Source organism: Opisthocomus hoazin, chromosome 4, assembly GCF_030867145.1.
Source record: "Opisthocomus hoazin isolate bOpiHoa1 chromosome 4, bOpiHoa1.hap1, whole genome shotgun sequence".
Classification (NCBI taxonomy): domain Eukaryota; kingdom Metazoa; phylum Chordata; class Aves; order Opisthocomiformes; family Opisthocomidae; genus Opisthocomus; species Opisthocomus hoazin.
Window position 1 is genome coordinate 67,132,759 of NC_134417.1, and position 22,435 is coordinate 67,155,193.

A 22,435-nucleotide genomic window follows, 5' to 3' on the forward strand; every position below is an offset into this window, starting at 1 on the left:
AGGTCTGCTGAATTCGAGATAAGTGCAGCTCTAAGCACACACACCTCAGTATAAATGTATACTGTGAAAGAAATCTGTCTCACTTCCTCTAGATTTCTTTAAATTCTAATCTGCTTGTATCAGAGCATTTTCACTGTTCACTGTAACCTAACAGTGGCTCTAGCCAGCAGCTAGGATCCCACAACCTGGCCCACATTGTTTCACCTTGGCTTCTCTGCAGAGAGTTACTGGCTTCTCTGTGACTCTGTATGCTCTACCCAAGGTGCAATACTGAATCCTTGTCTCTACCAAAAATATCTTGTAGAAACATGGCCATTTTTCCTACTCTTTTTCAGTGAATTCCTGTTCCTGCATGAAGCCACATGCCTCCTGAAATTCACTGAGTTGTTTCCTCATCCATTGAAAAGGGTCCTAGGCACCCTCGAAGACACTGAATTGAAACCTTTTGCTTCGTGCTACATGTGAGCCAATTATCTGATTTAAGCAGTTAAATCCTATCACAAAGCTTTAAGAGTAATCAGAGATAATTCACTGAATATTACACAATGGATAAATCAAAGCAACCTCTAATTATTTCAGTAGTAAGAGAACAGACAGCATTAATACAAAGCAAAAAAAGATTTGGTCCCAACTAATCAAAAGGCTCAGAATGGCAAATGATCTTTGCTTAGCATCATTTATGTAAATTTAATTACTCATAATTACTTAATTTCCTTTTCTGAGTCTAGCTTTATTTCCTCTTTCCTTTTTGCTTCTACTTCTGGAACATGAAAAGAAAACCTACTCTTAGACCAGCAGGGCCTGGGGGACCAGCAGAGCCAGGTTCACCAGGGCCACCTCTCTTGCCTTCCTCACCACTAGGACCAGGAGGGCCAGCGGGGCCAGCAGCACCCTATTTCAGGCAAACAGAGAAAAAGAAGAAATCAGATGCTCTGTTGCAGATACTATCAGGCTTTATTCATTGAAGCAGCCTTCACGTGTTGTAATACTTACAGGCTCACCCTTGTTACCACTTTCTCCCTTGGCACCAGCAGGGCCTGGTTCACCCTAGAGTCCAAAACAAAAAGAGATCATAGAATTAAGCATCATTCCAAAAATCTCTCTTCTACCTGGACAACTTTTTCATGAATCAAAATGCTCTTTAATCATCCAATGCCATGCCTCCCTCTATTTTGATAAATGGTGAGTGAACGTAACTGTATTATTGGCTTAAAAGGCATGTAAAGAAACGTATTAAAGATACTTAGAAATGGCAGTAACTGAACTATAAAATATCCAGGGCTGGTTCTTCTACTGAGGATACCCTCTGAGGGTCTGATTGTGAGATTGCTGCCACATCTCTCTTGATAGTATCAGCCTGGACAGAGCTTAACAGTCCTTGCACCCAAAGGCAGTGCAAAGTGAACCTCTTCAGTCTCAGCATCTTAAGCAAGCAGTGAGACACAGAAATCAATTACAATGTTTAATTATAGTGGAGCAAGAAAAAATGTCTGCATTAAGTACAAAAATATTTCCAGAGGAAATCTTTTACAACTGTGGACACTGTGTCAAATTTTCCAACGAAGACATGCAATATACAACTTCACTTACAACAAGTCCTCTAGCACCACTAGGACCAGAGGGGCCAGGAGGACCAGGAATACCTCGGGGACCGGGCAGACCAGGAGCACCAGCAACACCAGGAAGACCCTGTCCAATAGAGGGGAAAAAAGGTATTATGAGCCCATTACCTTTTCTGTTGCATTAACTGAATTATTTTATTTTTAGAGTAGAAAAGCATGAGTAAGGCTGTACTTACAGCTGCACCTTTAGCCCCTGGAAGACCATTAGCACCAGGGTTGCCCTGTTAAGAAAGATAACAGGAAATACTGGTTAATTCAGGGTCTCAAGTGCACCTGTCTGACAATAGATAAGTCTGGCAAGTTACTCACTGGAGGGCCAACAGGACCACTAGAACCAGGAAGTCCAATCTCTCCTCTTGGACCAGCAGGACCACTAGGACCAACATTGCCAGCAGGTCCGATTTCACCCTGTTTGAGAGAAGGATAGAGTCCTTTATCAGTGCACACAGTGTTAGGATAATAGTTGAGCAACCCTATATTAGCCTGACATTAAGACAATCCTATATATATATTCCCACTTCAGAGGCCAGGAAATCAAGGAGCTGAGAGCTTTTATTGCATTTTAAAGGCACTGAATCTGTGAAGCCTAGCCAGGTCCTGTCAAAGCTGATGGCTAACATGGAAACAACTGATGCTCAGTACATCTAAGAAGCTACATTATCACCGAGGATTACACAGAAGGTTGACCTAGAAAATCAGGATTACGATTACAGTCTTATCTGCAGCCACGTGCCTCCAGCATTGGCCTGAGATGCCTCATGGTGTATGAGACCTAATTGACCATTATCTTGCAACTTATGATGCCATTTGCACTGATGCAAAATGGAAAACAATGTCCGATCAGAGTGCTGTAGGATAGTGTTCACAGTGGAGTAAATGACAGGAAAAAGGTTCTTGGTTTCACTCTCAGAAGCTGGTACTGACTAAGTCTACTACAAAAAAACTGAGTATAATGAGTTTCTCTTCAGCAATTCTCTAACCAGTCAGAGTTCACCCTGGACATGTAGGCAGTCATCTCTTGAAATTACATGCTGTAATCACACTCACATCTGCATCAGAGAAGACTTCATGGTTTCCAAAAGTCTTGCCTTTTGACAAAAATAACCAAAATGGGATCTCAAATTTTCCTTATCTTCCCTGTAGTTAATATCAAGACATATAGCAAACAATACCCCATTTTCTTCTAAAGGCAGATCAAGATAAAGAGTTTTGTCTGTTGTGACACAGAGTTTGTGTGCTTGTGTTAAGTATGAAAAACTGTATCAAACTACATGTAAGTATATGCAGCTCTAAGGTTCTTGGCTAACGATGAGTGAATTTTTCAAATGTGCTATATGGGACACTCTTGCTCAAAATCCTCTGTCCTTCCTTGGACAAAGTAGAATTCAAAATAATGAGAGTCCTACCCAAGTAAAAATTCCAAGATCTGAGCAATAAACTCAATCACCTAAATTACAGTCTGCATGAGCAAAATGGTATTGCCCTAAACCTGCAAAGTTTCTCCATTGTAATTTCAAGAACTTAGGCTGGAAGGAGCCCGATATTCAACTGCAGCTTCTTGACCCACCACTACTTCTGCAAAGTGATGTAAACTGCTACTTTGCTTATTTATCATGATCCAAGTCACCTTTAAGAGGTGTATACAACTGCACCATGTAGGAAGTAGTAAAAAAAAAAAAGAGGTTATGTGGCTTCCTGAACCTGCCTAGCATAAATCTTCAGCTGTGAAGTAACTCCTGTATATTAAATTAGCATTCATATATGATTTCTCCAAACACTATAGGGATTCATCCTCATCCTGATGTTGATAACAAAGCACTCCCATTTCAGAGAGGGCATTTTTTGCTGCCTAGCAATACTAGTTACTATATTTCATCTTCACTGTCAGAGGTACCAGCAGAAGCAAATGTTCATACCTTAGCACCAGGAGCACCTGGGAAGCCTGGAGGACCAGCAGCACCAATAGGACCCTAGGAAATCAAAGGGAAGCAGCTGTGTAAAAGTATTCAATGACAACAAAAGCATCTTGCTTGCTGAAGTAAACACTAAAAAAATGCACATTTACTTAGACACTTCTGGCTATTACCACCTCAGAATATTGGTTGCCTTTTGCAACTCCAAACTGACAGATTTGGTTCATTACAAACGGTTAAGAGTGATGTCAAAGCTCAAAAACATTTGCAGCGCAGCTAAGAAAGTGCAAATTAAGCAATGGTTGGTAAAACCTTGCCTTGAGGCCAAACACCTGAGAAAGAATAAAGAGAGGATGGGGAGAGGCAGGCGTCTATCTGCAAGGCAAGATATCTTGCTGTACAGTCTCACAATGAATGGAGCACTGCAGCCTGCAACTGCAAGTCTTAGGTGGCTGTTTCCAGCACATTTGCTGTGCAGCGGTAAGTGTGTGCGCTTTCACACCAGTAGTCCTACTGGTCACACACAAGAGCCCTGTGTTGTTGACAGCATTTGTCCTTCTTCACACATGGGAAGAGCATTGGTAAGATCTCTGCACCACTTTACAAGCCAGTGCTTGATACAACTTACATTGAAGTCAGTAAGAATGTGCTAGAAATTGGATCAGGCTTAACAGCAGCTGAGGGCAGGAGTTGATTCTAACATGTGAATGGATTAAAAATCTTAATTCATACCCAGAGTATACATTCTGAGGCAGTGAACACATGAAGCCCCAATGCCCTTTCATTAGACTGTTTTTTTTACAGCAAAGGCAATGGCGTGTCAGCTTGAAGAGGGCCTTCTACTGATTCTACTATCTCTAGCTATTGCTGTGATGGAACAAGCTTCCTAGCGTACCACACCCAGACACCACAAAAGATATGCTGATGGATTCAGGGCCTTTGTTATTCTTTAATGCATACAAATACAAAGAGATAGTTTTCTTCAGTTATTAATGAAACATCCAACTCATTAATAGCTATTGGGGATTGATACCTACTTTTTTTGTGAGCTAACATCCTTCAATTATAAATACTTATTATAAAACTGCCTCACAGATCCAAGGGAATAAAATGGGTCAGCAAGTGTAGCAAAGAGGAACTGGCTTCTGACATTTTACAACCTACTGCAGCTGTTACAGACTGGGTACCTGGAATTCTCACTGGTTTTGCATAAGTGAAGAAAAAAAGACCAGATGTATTGTAACATACATATGAAAACATAAACTTTCTGAATTTCCATTACAGTGACTCTTTAACATTTTAAATTCCCAGTGGTAAGGAGAATGTAACAATATTTCTGGTATAATTTTTAAAAAGAGTGTTCACAAGTGCTATACAGAATATTTATAGCATGATAACCTAAGTAAGTGTAAAATAACTTTAGCCTGTCATAGACACTGGGACCCAGTGCAACTCTTTGCTGCTGCCCATTCGGAGTAATACCTCGGCTGTCAGCAGCTCCAGAATATTTTTCCTATGGTAACTCATTTGCATTCAAGACAGCTAAAATGCTTTGGTTCTGCTACAAAGTATAGCATCAGATCTTGGCTGTAAGGTCTCCGTGTGCCTGCAATTTGAATGCCCTATCACATATATTTTTCACATACCCCACATGGGAGAACTGAAGTGAAATTTGTACCTCTTCCACTCTGTTAAAGCATGACATATTTGCAGTCACAAGCAGTATTAAAATCAACTTCACCAAAACTGACAGAACCAAGCACATCTTCATCATTGACTCAAATTTTGAAGGCAGGAAGGAAAAACTATTCTGGGTTATTTCTGATTTTTTTTTTTTTACAGCTTTGAAACTATACCCTTGTACACACATTTGTTTCACTGAGGTTTACTGAAGTCAGTAGTACACTGTGGCAACAATAACTCCTTTTAAAGGACAAATCTGCATTGGATTAGCACTTACTAGAATAGTTATTGTTTGATTGGATCTTTCTGGCATTTCACACTAGCTCAACTAACTCTGGTATCAGTGGTGAATGAAAAAGCTTAACTCCTTATAGTGAGATAGAACAACATTGCAGGTGCAAACCTGTGTCCTAGAGTGCATATGATAGTTTCAGGATGTATATCTGCAACACGTGCATGGTATATACCTGTTAAAAGGTATAAAGACCTTTTAGTTTTGGGAAAGAACTGCTCTGTTAGACTGCTGGAAATGAGGATTCTGTTCATTTCATTGGGTGCTTCCCTATGAACTCACCAGTGCAAATGAGAAAATATTTGGTTTCTTTGATACAGATGTGTTTAATATAAATCCTCAGGCTCTCGGGATATAGCTGCAAAGGTTTTAAGTTTTATTAATTCTTTTTGTGATGGTCTGATAAGCCACAGAGAACTGTGTTACAAACGCCCACACAATCAACTTCTCGGAAGCCTGAGACATCCTCTACAAACAGAAAGAGGGACACCAGGCCTAATGGAACCCGATTATCAAAGATCAAGACTAGAACTTACAGCAGGTCCAGCGGGGCCAGTGCTGCCATCACTTCCACGAGCACCCTGTGAGAAGAAAGCATGATAAACAGAGTTTGAAAAGGGATTCAAAGATCAGAGAAAGTCACAGTAAGCAGCTGGTCATGATGACAAACAGGCAGATGGGAAGCCACTTACAGCTGGTCCAGGGGCACCTACTCTTCCTCTCTCACCAGGGAGACCACGAGCACCCTGAAAGAAAAATTAAATAAACTCATTGATACTTATTCACTGAACAAAGATACATAGACTTTTTTTCTTCTCCTATGTCTCTACATGAAGTATGTTGCAGCCAGGCAATTCTGTTCTAAATATTCACATACTATTCCATTAGAGTATCTAGCTAGCTGGAGTGTCACTGATGACAAAAGTTGATAAAAATGCTGGCTGAACCGTATCTATCAGATTATAATTTTCCACAGCATCAGTAAGTACTTACAGGTTGTCCTGGGGTACCATTTTCACCAGGGGCACCAGGTTCTCCCTATGAAAAAGAAAGTTTTCAGGCTTGTATTACTTAAAGGATGCTTTGGACAGACAGCACAACACTGCCTAGAGAGATATTCAACTGCTGGCTCCTACTGTCCTTATCTTCTGTAGCACTTGCACCACAGTATACAACAACAGCAGATCAGGTCCTGAGGGTGAAGAAACTGTGACTGTCCCTGCATATACTGGAACATCGCCAGCTGGAATCTCTTAGAAGAGGAGGGCCAGAGCAAGGTGCTTTACTTAGCTTTCTTTACCCCCCTTTTTTTATTCTGATATGTACTCTGTAGCACACACCTAAGAGACAGGGCCTGGACAGTCAACTAACAATTCAGATCAATCAGCAGCTGTTTTTTAGCTAGAGCAGAAGCAGCATAATGCTTTCTTTTGCCTTGGGTTAAGGTGACAAAGTTCCTCTCGAATGGCTGGAAATAAGGATCTGCCTCAGGTATTTTTAACTTCAGACCAATAAAACTGAGATACAAGTGACAGCCATTAAAACATGACTCCTCTCCCTTTAGTATCAAGTATTCTCAACAAGCCTGCAGTTGGTCTAGGCTGGTCTATAGTGACAAGATTTGTCCTAGAGCACTGGTATCCTGAGTATATCTGAACGCACCTAGTCTTAAATGCTGCAAACAGCACAAGTTCTTGCCTTCATCACTGCCTTTATTAGAACCATATCATGAGTGACCTTGATTTATTATGCTTCTGTTTTCCAGTCAGATTAACACTTTGACTGATAACTGTTCTTTCCTTTACTTAATTGCTTTACCTGCTTTTAATCTCCAAAGACTGGGTAGACTGCTTGCTCTCTCATTACCAAACCTTTTCTGCAGATTAACAACTTGCAGTGATATTGGAGAATGCTATGTTACAATTAATAACTCTACAAGCAAATAGTGCTAAGCTCTTAGAAACAAGCAATAGGAAGAATTTGTATTTGAGCTTTTCATTGTTGTATTAAAAGCTCTTGAATACACATCTCCTGCGAATAAGTCAGCAGCATTAAAGTTTCCTACAACTCAGTATTGCAGCAGTGTTTTTTAAGAACACTGCTATTAGGCACTGAGGTGGAATGGGAGAAGAAGAAACTGAGAGGAAGAGTTTGCTAAATATATTTCTAGACCATGTTTAAAAACATGTTTTAAGGATAGTGTTCAAATGTGCACTGATCTGAGGAAGGTAAAAAGGAAAAAGACTGTGAAGATCGAACTGCCTTAACTCAGAAGAGCACTGCATCTATCCTAAGTTTTAGCAGTAAGCTTTAGATTAGAGCATATGTCTCACATAGCAGAATTTTGTAGAAAAATGACATCTTCTCATTGTAGTGTGTTTTAAAAACCCACCAAAACCCCAAGTACAATCCATAGAAAAGCAGAGATAACAAAAAACAGTCTCAAGTGCTGCTGGATAATCAATCATTAGCAGCCAAATTCTGCAGCTCTTACTCAGTGAAAGTACTAACTTGATTGAGAGCTCAATAATAAGGCCCCAGGAATAATTTCTCATATTAAGGTGCACTTATTTGTCCTACACAGATCCACTGACTTCTAGATTATTGCAGCTGGGAAATGTTTAATGACAACATGGAAGATTAATTGCAGGGTACTTCATATGTCCTTCACTAGAAGGAGTTACATATGCATCCTACATTTTCGGATTTCATCTTTACCTTTGTGCCAGGAGTACCGGGTTGTCCCTTTTGACCATCCAGACCATTGTGCCCCTAAATTGGATAGAAAAATAATATTAGTATATATTTTCCCACTAATGCCTATACACAAACTCTTAGTCTTGTAAGGTAAATCCTTCTTTCCATATAAAATAATTTCCAAATATAATCTTATGATTAAAAAAACACCTCTTTAGTATCAGGAGATATTAAAAACTTCAAAGAGGTTCATGCATTTAGAACATATGTTCTTAACTTTGAGGGGATTTCCAGGGATTTTCAGTATGCTGAAGTGTTGTCAGTCTTAACTGTTCAGAGAAAAAGTATGTACAGACTCACCCTAATTCCCTTAAAGCCAGGCAGACCAGGAGTTCCAGGGAAACCACGAGCACCCTAAAAACACACAGTGCATGAATGGTTATCACTCGTATTATATACTACAGTTAGAAAGAAAGAAAGAAAAAGCTTAAGTCTTTCAATAAAATTAATGAGTAGATCTGGGCCATGAGGAACAGAGTCTGCTCCCTAACCTCCCAGGACCAGACTTGTTCCAAGACTAACTGCAATCAACCTGATTTTCCAGTTCTAATTCTCAGAAATTTCATGCATTAACATGTGATAGCACAGCTATTTTAGCTTTCTATGCCAAGGTGCCTGCTCAGGTGCTCCTGTGTAACTCCTCACTATGTCACTTCTGTTACTAATTACACTAGCTTTACTGGGGCAGGGGGGAAACACAAAACAAAATCAGAACTACATGATGTCCCTGAAGGTAAGAACTGAAATTGGGTTCATGCATATAGGGAATATTACTAGACTGTTAATGAGTTGCAATTCAGAAATGACATTAGGTTTAATTGATAAAAGAACTGTTTTGTCTTGTATGCAGAGGATCGCTACATACCTGAGGGCCAGCAACACCCCTCTCACCAGGTCTTCCAGGTTTGCCAGGGTGACCCTAAAAATGCAGTAAAAATGCACTAAGAGGGAAAACTCATTTTATAAAATAACAATGTAAACCATTAAAAAAATAAAAATACATTAGCAAAGTTTGGTTTTTTTCAACAGAGAGCTTGTTATCGTTCAAGTTTCCCTCTTCCTGTATTCAGGAAGCTTAATAATCTATTTGGAGAGGTTTTGAAGTTATCCACTTTTCTGTACATTTCCAACATACATTTTCTCTTGCACTATACAATAATTATTTCAGGGGTTTATTTATTCTATCCATTATTGTAGAACAATGTAAAAATTATGGCAAATAGAATGCTTAGCTTAACAATAACTTAATGCTAGAGTTGGATCACAGCCCCAGAACAGATGAGAAACATTTAATAACGACTTACATCTTCACCAGCCTTTCCTGGAGGACCAGGGGGACCACGAGGACCCTGGGGACCCTGTCAAAAATAGATTGAGGATTACTTAAAGCATCATTCTTCAGGTAAGTATTTTCACTGGTCTCTGACATGCGTTGGGGCATAGCTGGAGCCTGAACTGAAGCAAGGTCCTTCCATCCTAATTTTTGCACTTTATGATTCCAGTTTGAAGAAGGCTGAATCTGAGTGTTCAGCTCTGTTTCTGTAACAGGATCAAGCAGGAATATCCCATTCAAACATTCAAGGACATGCATATGGGTAGGAGAAACAGGCCTAAGCACTACAAGCCTACTCTGGTGTCCTATTTCTAATACTAACAATGTCTGTATGTGAAACCTGTACTTACTGTTTGACCAGGTTCACCAGGCTCACCAGGAACACCTTGAAAACCAGGAGGACCCTAGAAGAGGAGGCAGATTTTGTTAGTGTTTGAACAAACTATTTTGTGATTTTACAGGTCTGTTAATGTCAGTCAGTAGGCAAGATGAGACTGTACTTACAGGGGGTCCAGATGCTCCAGGTGGGCCTCTAGGTCCCATTAAACCCTAGGGGAGAAAAATTACAAAATCTTTTTAAAAAATCACCATTATTTAAACTCATCTGTAACACCAATTCCTGGTATTACTACAATACTAGTAAGCATTACAGTTTTCAGTTTTCAATGTCCAAATCAAGCTAGAAGAAGTTAAGAGATCTGCATGAATTTGCAGAGGCAGTCCAAGTGCAAACAGATCTTCTAATGGCAATGAACCAGCACAAAATCCCTTGAGATGATTAGGAACGTACCATTATGGCTGGGAACCTTGTGATTAGGATTCTTAACCTATTCTGGCTTGTTAGCAAGTGCGCTCGTTCATTCTTCTATGTACCCTCTCCCTTCTTGTGCATGAACTTCCAGAATTCAAAGACAAGGGTCATAACAACACATCAAGAAATGTTGTATTTTGAGGCCTGTCAATTCTATCATAATTTTCAAGAAGAGATGTTGGAGAAAAACATCATTAAAATGGTAGACAGCTAAAAGGGAAAATAAAGGTATATAAAAAGCAGTATTACCATGAACTAGGAAGTTCACACATAATTTCGGAAAAAAATCAAACAACTCTTATACATATTGTGTGTGCATCTATTTCAAATACTGATCAACTTCTATTTAAACATTTCATTGTTTTCTGATTTTGATTAAATTCTCTTCATTTCACCTCCAAAATAAGTCACTAACATACTCTTCTGGACTGAATTTAGAATTTACATACATCTTGGAAAAAAAAGGGTAAAAAATCACTTTTAAAACGAAATTTCCATAGATTACTGCACTTTCTTAACAGTTGTCATAAGCTTCACTAAGCAAGCATCCAACTTTGAACTGAAACTTGATTTAGGCTTCTATTGTCCAAACAAATGTTTCATGAGATGTTTCAACAGAAATTATTATGTTTTTAATTGGTTTTACAACTTCTTGAGAACTGTTTTAGATTTTCTCATTACAAGATTAAAATCATGACCAACAGCTTATGTAGCCTTCCTGTAAGACTGAATACTTCTTAGTAAGGGGAATAAATGCATATTAAATACAGGAATTTACTTATGGAAGCTAAAGCAATCTTGTGGCTATAAAAACATGCAGTAATTCTAGGAAAAACAACCATTTCTGAGCAGTGTGAATGATATGTGCTGCATAAGCCCTGTGAATCTCTTCACCAATTGTATTCCGTAATTGTTTTTCCCTCCCTTTGTATCTTCCCAGTCTCTCACATTTTCTTTGTAAAACCTAAAAAGTCCTCACAGTAGGTAGATTCTACTGCTGTTGCTGTCAGATGAACCCTAACTGACTCAAAAATTGGAATTTAGAAATTGTAACACCCCAAATAAATCCTCATCTACATTTTCTGATTTATTGTCAGACACTGAGGGCAGAAGTCGATTAAAGATACTCCTATTTCCCTATATTTAGTATCTAAATGGTTGCCAAAATATTTTCAAAAATTCATTTAATATTGCACTATTTTCAGGAATGGAAACAAGCACTTGACCCAGAATAATCCTGGGCAGCCTTCATCCTGCTGCTCACCCATCGGATGCATTGTCTCTGATGTCAGTTGTGTAGTGAATTTAACCCATATTCTGCTATCTATAGACACTGAAAATACCTGCTAACATCAGGAAGGGTTAGAAATTCATGTTGAGAGGCAACAGACCCTTTAAATGTCCATTTGGACAAAGTATACAGTAACTGACAAAGATTTCTCCTCAGAATAGCCTTGTAGTAGCAAGTACTAACATTGAATTGTTCAAAATCAAATGTGGTGGCCATTTTCCTACCAAACCTGTGCAATCCAAGGATATCAAAAGGGTCGTACAGCCATGGGAGAAAAATGGCCACCAACTGGACCTGAGGTACCGAGTTACTTTCCAGACCTATGCCTGCTTTAGAGAGCAGCTTTACAATCCATCTCATTCCTAAAACACAATCTTCTGTCTCAGTATCGGTAAAGTAATATTATATCAAAGTACATGTGTTACCTGACATCAGATTATGAGATTCATTTATTCATAAAAGTTTGGTCAACAGACAGAAATAAAGCACAAAACTCAGTAGTGCTATATTCAAGTAAAACATACAGTCCCAAGACCGTATTTCAAGTCCTGACACTATATTCCAAACACTTCACATTGTCCTACACCAAAGGATCAGGTTACAGTCTGACTCCATATATGATCAAACCACTGATTTTAAAACTATGCTTTGCATTAATACAGCTGGATTAAACTCACAAGGAAACACGAAACACATTATCTATGCAAGTTATCAAGTGCTAAATCATACACCTACCATAGGTCCTGGGCCAAAATCAGCCGCTTTAGATGGATCGTATTGAGCAGCAAAGTTCTGTAGGTGACAAAAAGTTCAAAATTAAAATACTAAAAATTTTACTTTAAAAAGTATTGCTAATCATCATTCTACGTTCAACTGTCATCGGACTTGCTATACAGTATGTTAAAGCAGCATACATAAAACTCAGTAAACATGGCCCTATTATAAATACATTTCTATTCACTTGTTTGCAGAAAGACTTGATTTTACTAGGAAGGCACACAACGGCCTCAAATATCTACGCAGTAGTGACAGAGAGGCATTGCTACAGTGTGAACTGAAAATTAAGAATGTAAGCTCAGCGCTCGTTTAAAACTGAAAGCTTTCTTGAAAACCTCAAATCATTCTGCCTAATTTCCAATGAGGGAAGTTATGCATATTTTTTTACCATGTTGCTTAATTCATGTACCAGCCCTGACTGACTGTCAGATGAGGTGGGCCCTTCAGCTTCAAGAAGATCTGAGGAGCATGTAGCCTCAGAAACTCTGCATGGGATTTTTGATCTTTTATCAAGAAAAGTTTTGTAGGCAAATATACATCTAGTTTTGTAGAGTACATTTTCCCTCTTCACTAAAATGGAAAAAAAGTTCTATACAACACAACTGAAAATAATTTTCTTGCCTGTTTTGTTTTATTAGCACATTCAAATAATAGAAATTAATGAAAGCAGTTTGGGGTTTGCTAATAGGAAAATAAATTATTGCTATTCATATCAAAAGCAAAAGTGTATTCTTCCATGCAGGAGGATTTAATAAACTTGATCAATAAATATGACACTGTCTATGTCTTCATGCTCCCTGTGCAAGCTAATGTCAAGCAAAGAGTTAAAGCCAGCATTCTGCAGAGAATACATGATGGACACTTCTGCAGAAAGTGTGTATGCGACAGTCCACTTACGTTCTGCAGCACGAATACAGATAGAAATGAAAAATTATAACGGAAGATGTTCTAAAATTCTAAAGCGCTTTTAAGTATGGACTTTTAGTTTAAGGATAGTCTTCAGCTTATCACAATACCATTGCCGACTCTTGTACCCAACTGCAAAGTGCCGTTTCTCTTCCCCATCTACTTAACAGCACAGGTTTCACTTAGTTGATTCCTAATCCATACATATTATGGCTGTATAATTTTAATGCTAATTAACAGGGTTGATTTGCTGCTGTGCGTAAGTCCCTATTGAATACAGAATCCAAAGTTGCCACAGAAAATATACATCCCAAGGAGAGTTTCACTGGAACCGAGACCATCAATTTCTTGCTGATCACAAGAAAATATTTCCTCTACTCTCCAACGTAACATTAGTGTTTTCCGGCAGATATGCATTTAGTTTTGGCCACAAAGCACAGAATATCAGTTTCAGTAATAGAAAGTTTGTATGCCTTACTCCGCCAAGACCTGGAGGACCAGGGGGGCCTGGAGGACCTGGTAGACCATCTTCACCATCTCTGCCTGGTGGACCTGGTGGACCCTGGAGTCAAAAAGAGGATTACAAAGTGAACATTAGAAGTGACTAAAAGTGATAAATTCATGAACTATCAGGCATCTACAACACACACTACAGTAGTGCTTTATATGCAGTTTCAATAAATGGCTAACTTCAGAAAATAAGCATAGCCTGAATTTACACTGCCTTGTCACACCTAGTATCAGTTATTTACTGTAGTTTCATACTTGAGAAGATTTATGGGTGAAATATTGTATCTATGCTCCCAATGTGTAATCTCCAAACCGGGAAGTTTCATTTTAAGCAACCAAATTTTGGACCCATGAACCCCAAGTAACCCATGTGGACCCACACAGCGTGTCAGGTTCTGTTAGTGAGAGCCTAAAATTTGACCAGCTGAGGACTGGCAGAGGTCAACCCTACCAGTACAAACTAACACAGATCCAGAGCAAGTCAAAGGCCAGTTTTTAATCAGTCTAGACTACTTGCTGGTATAATCGCAAATTCAATGACAATAAAACAGTGCTTTTCTACAAATTTTTGATACTTTCACTCTGCTACCACTGTCATAACTTTTTACAACAGCTTGAAATTACATGTGTTCAGTCCAGCAACATTTGTCCTTATATTCTTTCATCCTCAGTGCGCAATGCTGGTGAAGTTTTGCCATCGTGGCAATTGAGGCGAGTTATTTCTTTTGGTCTGTATTTTGGACTCAGTTCAGCGCTAGATGAAATCCATAATAAAAGTCTTACGGATTTCTAAAGGACAGGATTAGGCTCGCTGCCTTCAGAACAAATATGTATCTCATTTCATTAAACAAATTTAATTAGCGGTAGCCTAAAGCAAATACCCAGTTGGCCATACAGATACACTCTTCCTAATAGTTCCCATTGTGTTTGTCAATACATTATGGTCTAAGAAATCTTGAAGAGCTACTTATCAGTACTATAGCATTTTTGTTTTCAGAAGACATAAAAAAGACCCATGATAACTACACACCGCCCAGATAAGGATATGAATTTCAGAATACCACTTTACAAAAAGCAGCAATGACGCAGAAGCAAATCGGAAAAGCAGATAGCAGCAATATGAAGGAATACTACAAATAAATTATTCACCTCTCCTTATTTATAGTTACTTTTACAGTACAATATCTGCTGTGACTAATGGAAGGTAGATGACAAATGCCTAGCTGCCAAAAAGAGATATTTTTCAAGCCATGTTTGGAGGCATAGATAATGAACGGTCCTCAAAGCCAGCTTTGTCTATTCAGGTTTGAGGTAGGGAACTTCTCCATACACCGTATCGTTCGAAGACTACATCTTTATGTGTCAACTTTCTCTTGTGCATTTTCATGCACTATTTCCACTGTGAACAGCTGGAAAAAGGTTTTTCAAACCATCACTTGGAGTGCTAGGCTGAATTTTGTACATAGATAACTTGGTTTCTTTTTAATGAAATTGTACATGCTAGCTTCTACAGGTACACTCACTTAATCTCACATGAATGCCTAAACTTAGTTTTTTCCTACTGGTCTTCCAACATCTGTTGTTCAAAGATCACAAACAAATGAACGTCAATCTAAACCCTTACCCTTTCTCCCTGTGGCCCTTTGTCTCCTCTAGGGCCCTGTTGAGAGAAAATACAACTTAATGAGTTACCATGGAAATTTTCCGGGACAATACAGGGAAACAAATACATTAAAAATAATTAGTGTACATGAAAAAGGGAAAGAAGACTGCACATGCAGGTCCGATAGCTATTTTCCACAGACAGCATATTCTTTTTCCACAGTAAGCTACTGGAAATAGAATAGTTGCTGTCACTATGATGTCAGTTAGAAGTGTCACTGCACAGTCCACAGAAGTACTTGCATTTTTGGTTTTAGTCTCTAATGAATAACTGGCTCTAATTTAACAGTAGTGACTTTTAGAAATAAGATATGATCTATTTAGCCTTTTAGACCTATATAAATCTTTCCAAAGATCTAGTTGAACAAGAATGCTACTTTGATGCAATTTAGTTCTTGGTAGGCTTAGTTCTGCTCTGGGGTAAAGCAGCCTAAAACCAATCTTTGAATTTCCCCGGTGTTAAGATGTTGCACCCCTTGTTCCCTCTTTTTTACTTCCTGCTCATCCCAGTGCTACTGCTGTTCTCAGGGAACACTGGAAACAATGAATGTAGTCAGTTTTCCTTTCACCCAATATTCAACAAAATATTAACCACCCTTAGAATATCTGATATCATCTCCATTTCCATACAAGAAGAAGAAAAATGCTTACCTTCCGCCCTGCAGATGCCTGGAAAAAATAAAGAAGAGAATGTAAAAACAGATACAATTTCTCCCAGTATTTTAAACTAAAATAACGTACAAACTTAGACTCATCTTCTTACACAACTATAATTTTTCTCAGTACAGTGTATTTAAGTGTGCTCTATGGTTTTAAATTACTATGAAGGCTAGGAGTTTATTATGTAGCAAAGATAGATGCAATTACATTAGAACATTCTGCTGAAGACTAACAATTTTATACCTATGACAGTCTACAAAATTGGCATAAAAAAAGTCACACCTGAGTTCTTCCATAATCCTCTGTCCTATGAAATTTAGACAGGAAGACTGGCTTTAAAGTACAGTCATCTCCAACCCAAACTGCCAGGTATAATGTCCAGACACCACTGCTCTGTTACTTTCTCCTCATGGTCTTTACACCTATGGAGGCAGTCTCTTAAAAAGGCCGTCCCACGTGAGAAATTGGGGTGGGTACATTTCCAGGCAGTCCCTTCAGGATTTAATCGGTATCTTTCCATGACCATCTTGGGAATTAATGTTAGTAAATAATACTGCCACGAAAAAGAAGTCTAGCCTGTTAATTGAAGTTGAGTGTTACATAGTAGATAAAAAAATATTATACTGACCTCACTCACATCTGGAAAAAGAAGGAAAAGAAAAAAAGGGGATAATTAGAGTGTGAATTCAGTTATTTTAGAAGTTTTACATTTCAACGCTTTTAAATAAAAATGCAGTTCATTTTCTTAATGCAAGAAACATTTTCTTAATGTAATTTCTTCCTTTTAAGGTGATTGTCTTAAACTGTAAAGACTCACGTGTGCTATTGCTATGTATTTCAAAATTCAGAACAGACTTGCTAATGAAATTAAAACAGGTGAGATGGTCAATGCAGTAAAAAGGCAGATATCTTCTATAAGGGTGTTCCAAATATGCTTAAATGTATCTCCATATAAAAAAATGCGCATATCTGTTTTTACTTATATATGCATGCAACAGATGAATAAACCCAAACAGGCTGATACACATGAAGATATTCATTGTAGGAGTAGCCTTAAGCTTTAATATAAACGGCCTCATCTCACTTTTTATAGGGAGTGGTTCTACCCAAACGTGCCTATTTCTACAACTCCCTGTGAAATGTCAGTGTGCAACAGAGAACAGCTTGAAGATATTAAATCTTCCAAAGTTATTAAATCTACCAAAGTTATTTGGTATTTAATAACTTTCTGTATGTTATTTACTACTAAGTACGCTCTTGTTAATTAGTTGGAGCTGCTGATTTTCAGAAGCCCGTTTTCTGAATTTCAAGAGATTAAAAAACCTGCTTTGACTGAAGTTTACCACGGTAAAAACGCCTCGCCTCAGGCCCTAACGCCAGCCACCTGACGCTGTCACTGCCAGGCTGCCGGGCGTTTTCCACACAGTGTCACTCGGGCGCTGCGGGACCCCCCCGAGCTCAGACGGTTCCCCCAGCCCAGAACAACACGCAGCGCTGCGGGAGTGCTGAGCGCCACAACGCGCCCTGACGCCGCGGCCGGACACCGACTGCCTGCGCTACCGCTGCACGGAACTGAAACCGCTCCTGCCCCCAGGTGACGGAGACACCGGCGGCTACACCGCCTTACCTGGGGCAGAGAGGGGGCGGTCGGCACGGCGGGATCCCCGCACGAACCCGCCCCGTCTCCTCAGCCTCGGCGAGGGCGGACAGCCCTCAGCCCGGCCGCCCCGCCGCAACGGCCCCGCCGCGGGCTCTCGGGCCTCCTGCGGGCCACGGCCACCGCGGGCCCGCCGCCCCGCGCCCGGCGGGGGCGAGGCGGGGCGCGGCCGGCGGGGCGCGGGGGGCACCGTCCCGGGGGCTCCGCGCGCCAGCAGCGGGCAGCGCGGGGCCGCTCCCTCCCTCCTCCGCCTAAGGACGCGGCCAAGCCCCGGGTGGAAGCCGGTCCCGCAGCGGCACGGCGGCCAGGGGCCAAGGGGACTCCACAGGATGCTGCCCAGCAGGGAGGCGGAGGAAGGCTCCGCGTCTCCCCCAGCCAAATGCGTGGGGCGCGTTTCTCTCCCACCGCGGTGTGTGTGGGGTTGCTGGGCTGCTCCCTCAGCCGGGGGGAGACTGAATCCTCTTCCCAGCCAGCGGCGGAGAGACGCGCTGCGCCCTCGGGGAGCCCCATTCCCTTTCCGCACTAGATCTAACCAACCTTCCCTCCCTGCCTCCCCCCTCCTGCCTCGCACGGTCTCCCCCTCCCCGCAGACCCCCGGCAGGGCGGGCTCAGCGGGCGGGGAGCCGCCAACAGCTTTCCCCCGCCGGGCTGGGTCGGGGGGAGCCCAGCAGCGCGGCGCGCCGCACCGGCCCCGCTCCTCCTGCAGGGGGCGCCGCCGTGCGCGGCGGGGCGGTGGCGGGCGGGGGTTCGCAGCGCTGCCCGCCGCCCTGCGCTGCCTGCGCTGCCCTGGGCCGCGCTGCCCTGCCTGCGGCGGGAAGGGGCCGGCCGCAGCTCGCCCGCTCCGCCCGGCTCCCGCGCTGCGGAAAGCGCGCCCCAGGTCTCGCAAAAGCGCGGTCTGGGTGCAGCCTGGGTTCTGCTCACCATAAGCGCTCTCCTCCTTAAGCCTTTAAGCATCCGCGCTTTGAATTCGGGCTTTGCATCCTCCTTCCGATACCAGCCCGTCTTTCTTTCTTTCTTTTTTTTTTTTTTTTTTTGAGGTGGGGGGGATCTCGTTGGCGTTTTGCCATCCTTTTCTACCTCTGAGGGGAAAAAAAGGAGCAGCTAGATGCTGATCTGGGACAGAGGTTGCCGTTTTGTGAGCCGGTCTCCACAGCCTGGGAAGCTGCGGCTCCCCGCGGACTTCCATCGGTGGGGAAGAGGTCTGGAGAGAGCGCAGCGAGCGGGACGGCCACCCCCTGACACCACCCACGCCACAAACAAGCTGAAAGCACTTACGTTGGCCTGTCGCTAGGTATGAAGTTACTGCGAGCAGCAACACAATCCGTGTATCCACAAAGCTGAGCATGTCTAGTTGCCAGACATGCAGACTCCTTGTGGCGCAGAGCCCCCGGTCGGCGGTTAGCTATTACCTATGGGGCGCAGGCATACAGTCTTGAGGAGTAACTCCAACCCTAGCAGAAACCCTGCCGCCCGGGACGCTAAATTAATCAAGCCCCGGTCCGCCCTATTTATACCGCAGGGGGGTCCCGGGGCCGCGAGTCACCGGCGGCGCCGCAGCCAATGGGCGCGCGGCGGCCGCGGGGCCCGCGCGGCTCCCAGGCCGTCACGTGCCCCGTGTCTCCGGCCGGCGGCGGCAGCGTTGGCAGCGGGGGGAGCGGGGGGGGGGGCTGGGGAGGGGGGGCGGCGGCGTTAAATTGGTTCCATGCTTTGAGGACGTGGACACTCTGAGGCTTTCGGGAGGAAAATCTGACTCGTCGTCTGACTTATTTTTTAGTTTTTTTTCTTTTTCCCCTCAGACGTCTCCCGCCCCTCGCCCTGCTTTCCTGGGCAGCGCGGCCCGCAGCCTCGCCGGAGCGGCCGGCTGGCAGCGGGCGGGAGGGCGCTCCGAGGGCGTTCAAAGCAGGAGCTGTCCAGGGCCTGCGGAGCCCGCCGCCCCGCTCGGACCGCCGCGGAGAGGAGCCGGGCGGGGCGCTGGCGGCTCTGCCCAAGCCCTCCCCGCCGTCCCGCCGCAGCCGAGGCAGCCTGTCGCCCCGGCCCCTCGCAGCTCCCCGCGGGCAGCCGGCGTGGGTGCTCGGCTCCCCGCGACAGCCCGCATCAGCCCGCTCGCAGCCGACCGCGGCAGAGCCCGTTCGCGTCCCGGCGCTTTGCTCTCCCCGGGGTGTCTGGGGGGGGGGGGGGGGGGTGTTCTCCGGCCAGGGCGCGGGCGAGACCCGCGAGTGTCACCTCCCGGCTCCGCGGCCGCTCGGGCAGCGTGCGTGTGAGGGGGGAGCCTCGGCTCTCCCGGCCGCCGGCCGTCCCCGGCACTGCCCGCCTCCCGGCCCGTCACACCGAGCCCCGCGGCGGCTCTCTGGAGCGGGAAGGAGGGTGGGCGCTCCCGGCAGCTCCCCTTCCCGCCGGCCACCCGCGCACCCGGCTGAGGGGAAAGTTGGCGGCGTTGCTTGCCACGTCTGTCCGGCAGCCGGCTTCTCCGTCCCGGGCGGGGGGGGGGAGGGCGGGGGCGACTGCCCCCCGGCGCGCAGGGAGGCCGAGGCGGGTGAGAGCAGCTGCCCGCGCCGCACCCCTGAGGCCGGCAGGGACGGGCCGCCCCTCGCGGCGGGCAGCGGGGCCCCATCTTCCCTCCCCGGGCAGGGACCGGGGTCGGGGGGCTGCGGTCACTCGGGGTCGCCCATCTCGGCCCCGGCCCGCGGCGGCTGAGGGCAGCTGACGTGGTCCCGCCGGCCGGGCCAAGCGGCGGCCGCGGCCAGCCCGTCTCCCCGCCCAGGGGCTCCTCCAAGGCAGGCGGCCGGCCCCCTCCCGGGCCCCCTCCCGGGCCCCCTCCGTCCGCCGAAGGGAGCCCCGGGCAGAGCTGACGGCGGAGGCAAATGGGAGCTCTGCCTCAGAGCGGGAAGGGGCGAGGGGGGCGCCGCGGGCCGCCGGGCTCTCTCCTCTCCCTCTCTCAGCCCCTGGATGCGGGTCGCCGAGCGGGCGGATCCCGGCAGCCAGCCGCAGCGAGCCTCCGCGCCGGCGGAGGGGCGAGCGGGAGGGCTCAGGGCCGATGGGGCCGCGCCGCCCCCGCCCACCCCTGCGCGGAGGGGTCGCCTCTCCCGCCGCCCGCCCTCGGGGGGACGCAGGGGGTGTACCCAGCCGCCATTCGTAAGCTGCCCCCATGTACAGAAAGCACGGGAAGGATGGGGCGCGGGTGCCCGTCTGAGGGGGGACCCCGCCGAGGCTGTGTCCCGCGGAGCTGCCGGCGCCGGGCACCCCGAAAGCTGCGGCCCGGTGCCGCGGTTCGACGCGCGTCAGGGTGGGCCCGCCGTGCCCGCGCCGCACCCGCCGCGGCGGGCGGGCCCTGCGCTGGTGTCGGGGGTGCCGGCGGAGCAGAGTGAAACCTGTCGCTCGGCTGAAAAACGCGATGCCGTCAGCGTTAGAAAAAGGTGGCCTAGCGAAATGTGTCTGGCGACAAAACGGGGCCTCAACGCATGACGCTGCATTGAAATATTGTCACAAAAGTACACGGCATAAGCAGTACACAAGTACTCTTCCAGATTATATCTTCTTGTGAACTGTATCAATCTAAATCAAGCAGGATTTCAAATTAACCCGGGCAGCGAAGTTAACTGCACCAAAGCTCATACCAGCAGAAACCTACAATAGCTCAGTGACCTTCAACAAGTTGAAATAAAGATCGAAACTAGACCCAAAGCACCGAGGCTCAAGTCTGAGTATTTCCTGACTGCTTCCAGTGAGCAGTGATTTGGGTTCTTCTGGACTTGTCACTTGAAATCAATCGTTTGACTCTACAGCCAGAGGTTTTCTGCATTTTGTCAAACTAATTTTGACTATGCTGCATCAGCAGAACATTTATTGACTGATTATAATAGCAATTAGACTCTTTTGTGACAAATTGTGTTCTAATGACATATATACAATGTCAGATCACCATTGCTTGCCTACTTCTACGCACGTTTTCAAGAATGGAATACTCTGATGGTGCAAGGATGTGGACACATGTATCCTGACCCAAACTAAACCACCATTCCCCTCCGTCCTACCCATGAAGTTTCACACAGGAAAGACAAGCCCCGTCCCAAAGGGAAAACTTTCTTCAAAGACGTGGATTTTCAACAGCCACTTCTACCTAAAGCAAATGGCTGAGGGAGACACATAGCCAGAAGCTCAGCAACACACAAAAGCTGTTGAGATGATATGAAACTACAGCTCCGAGGTTTCAAAAGAAGTACACTCTTGGTGTGCTCCAGCCATTTCAGGATTGGTGCATATGGGTAGAAAAAAAGAGAAAGAGGTACAGAATGATAATTCATTGGTATGGCTCTTTTCCCATGTCTACAGGTCTCTTCTCAACAAACCACTACGCTGAAAACCCCACAACTAAAGTTCTTTAGGACCAGCAGGTTTGGCATAACAGTCTCAGATGTATACCTGACCTTTGGAACCCGTGGCATCCTTGACCAGTTTCTTCACTAACATTCACCCATAGTTTTTTTCCATATTTTGAGGAAAGACGAGGAAGGAAAAAGAGGAATGTCTTTTTCTTTCTACCATCAGCACTAATTCAAGCAAC

General features: G+C 44.4%; 1 protein-coding gene across 1 annotated transcript in view; it reads right to left on the minus strand.

The window, feature by feature from the left end:
- Positions 1-19,366, minus strand: part of COL1A2 (collagen type I alpha 2 chain) — a 41,845-nt gene extending 22,479 nt beyond the window's left edge. Inside the window, exons 1-21 of the mRNA XM_009936134.2 lie at positions 19,150-19,366; positions 16,846-16,856; positions 16,209-16,226; positions 15,520-15,555; positions 13,864-13,947; positions 12,438-12,494; positions 10,105-10,149; positions 9,951-10,004; positions 9,572-9,625; positions 9,133-9,186; positions 8,568-8,621; positions 8,229-8,282; positions 6,504-6,548; positions 6,203-6,256; positions 6,047-6,091; positions 3,539-3,592; positions 1,932-2,030; positions 1,799-1,843; positions 1,591-1,689; positions 994-1,047; positions 785-892 (exon numbers count right to left, since the gene is read on the minus strand). Of these exons, the coding sequence (XP_009934436.2) occupies positions 785-892; positions 994-1,047; positions 1,591-1,689; positions 1,799-1,843; positions 1,932-2,030; positions 3,539-3,592; positions 6,047-6,091; positions 6,203-6,256; positions 6,504-6,548; positions 8,229-8,282; positions 8,568-8,621; positions 9,133-9,186; positions 9,572-9,625; positions 9,951-10,004; positions 10,105-10,149; positions 12,438-12,494; positions 13,864-13,947; positions 15,520-15,555; positions 16,209-16,226; positions 16,846-16,856; positions 19,150-19,219 (1,194 nt within the window). The 5' untranslated portion in view covers positions 19,220-19,366. The remainder of the gene's footprint in view (positions 1-784; positions 893-993; positions 1,048-1,590; positions 1,690-1,798; positions 1,844-1,931; positions 2,031-3,538; positions 3,593-6,046; positions 6,092-6,202; positions 6,257-6,503; positions 6,549-8,228; positions 8,283-8,567; positions 8,622-9,132; positions 9,187-9,571; positions 9,626-9,950; positions 10,005-10,104; positions 10,150-12,437; positions 12,495-13,863; positions 13,948-15,519; positions 15,556-16,208; positions 16,227-16,845; positions 16,857-19,149) is intronic.
- Between the last annotated feature and the right edge of the window lie 3,069 nt (positions 19,367-22,435).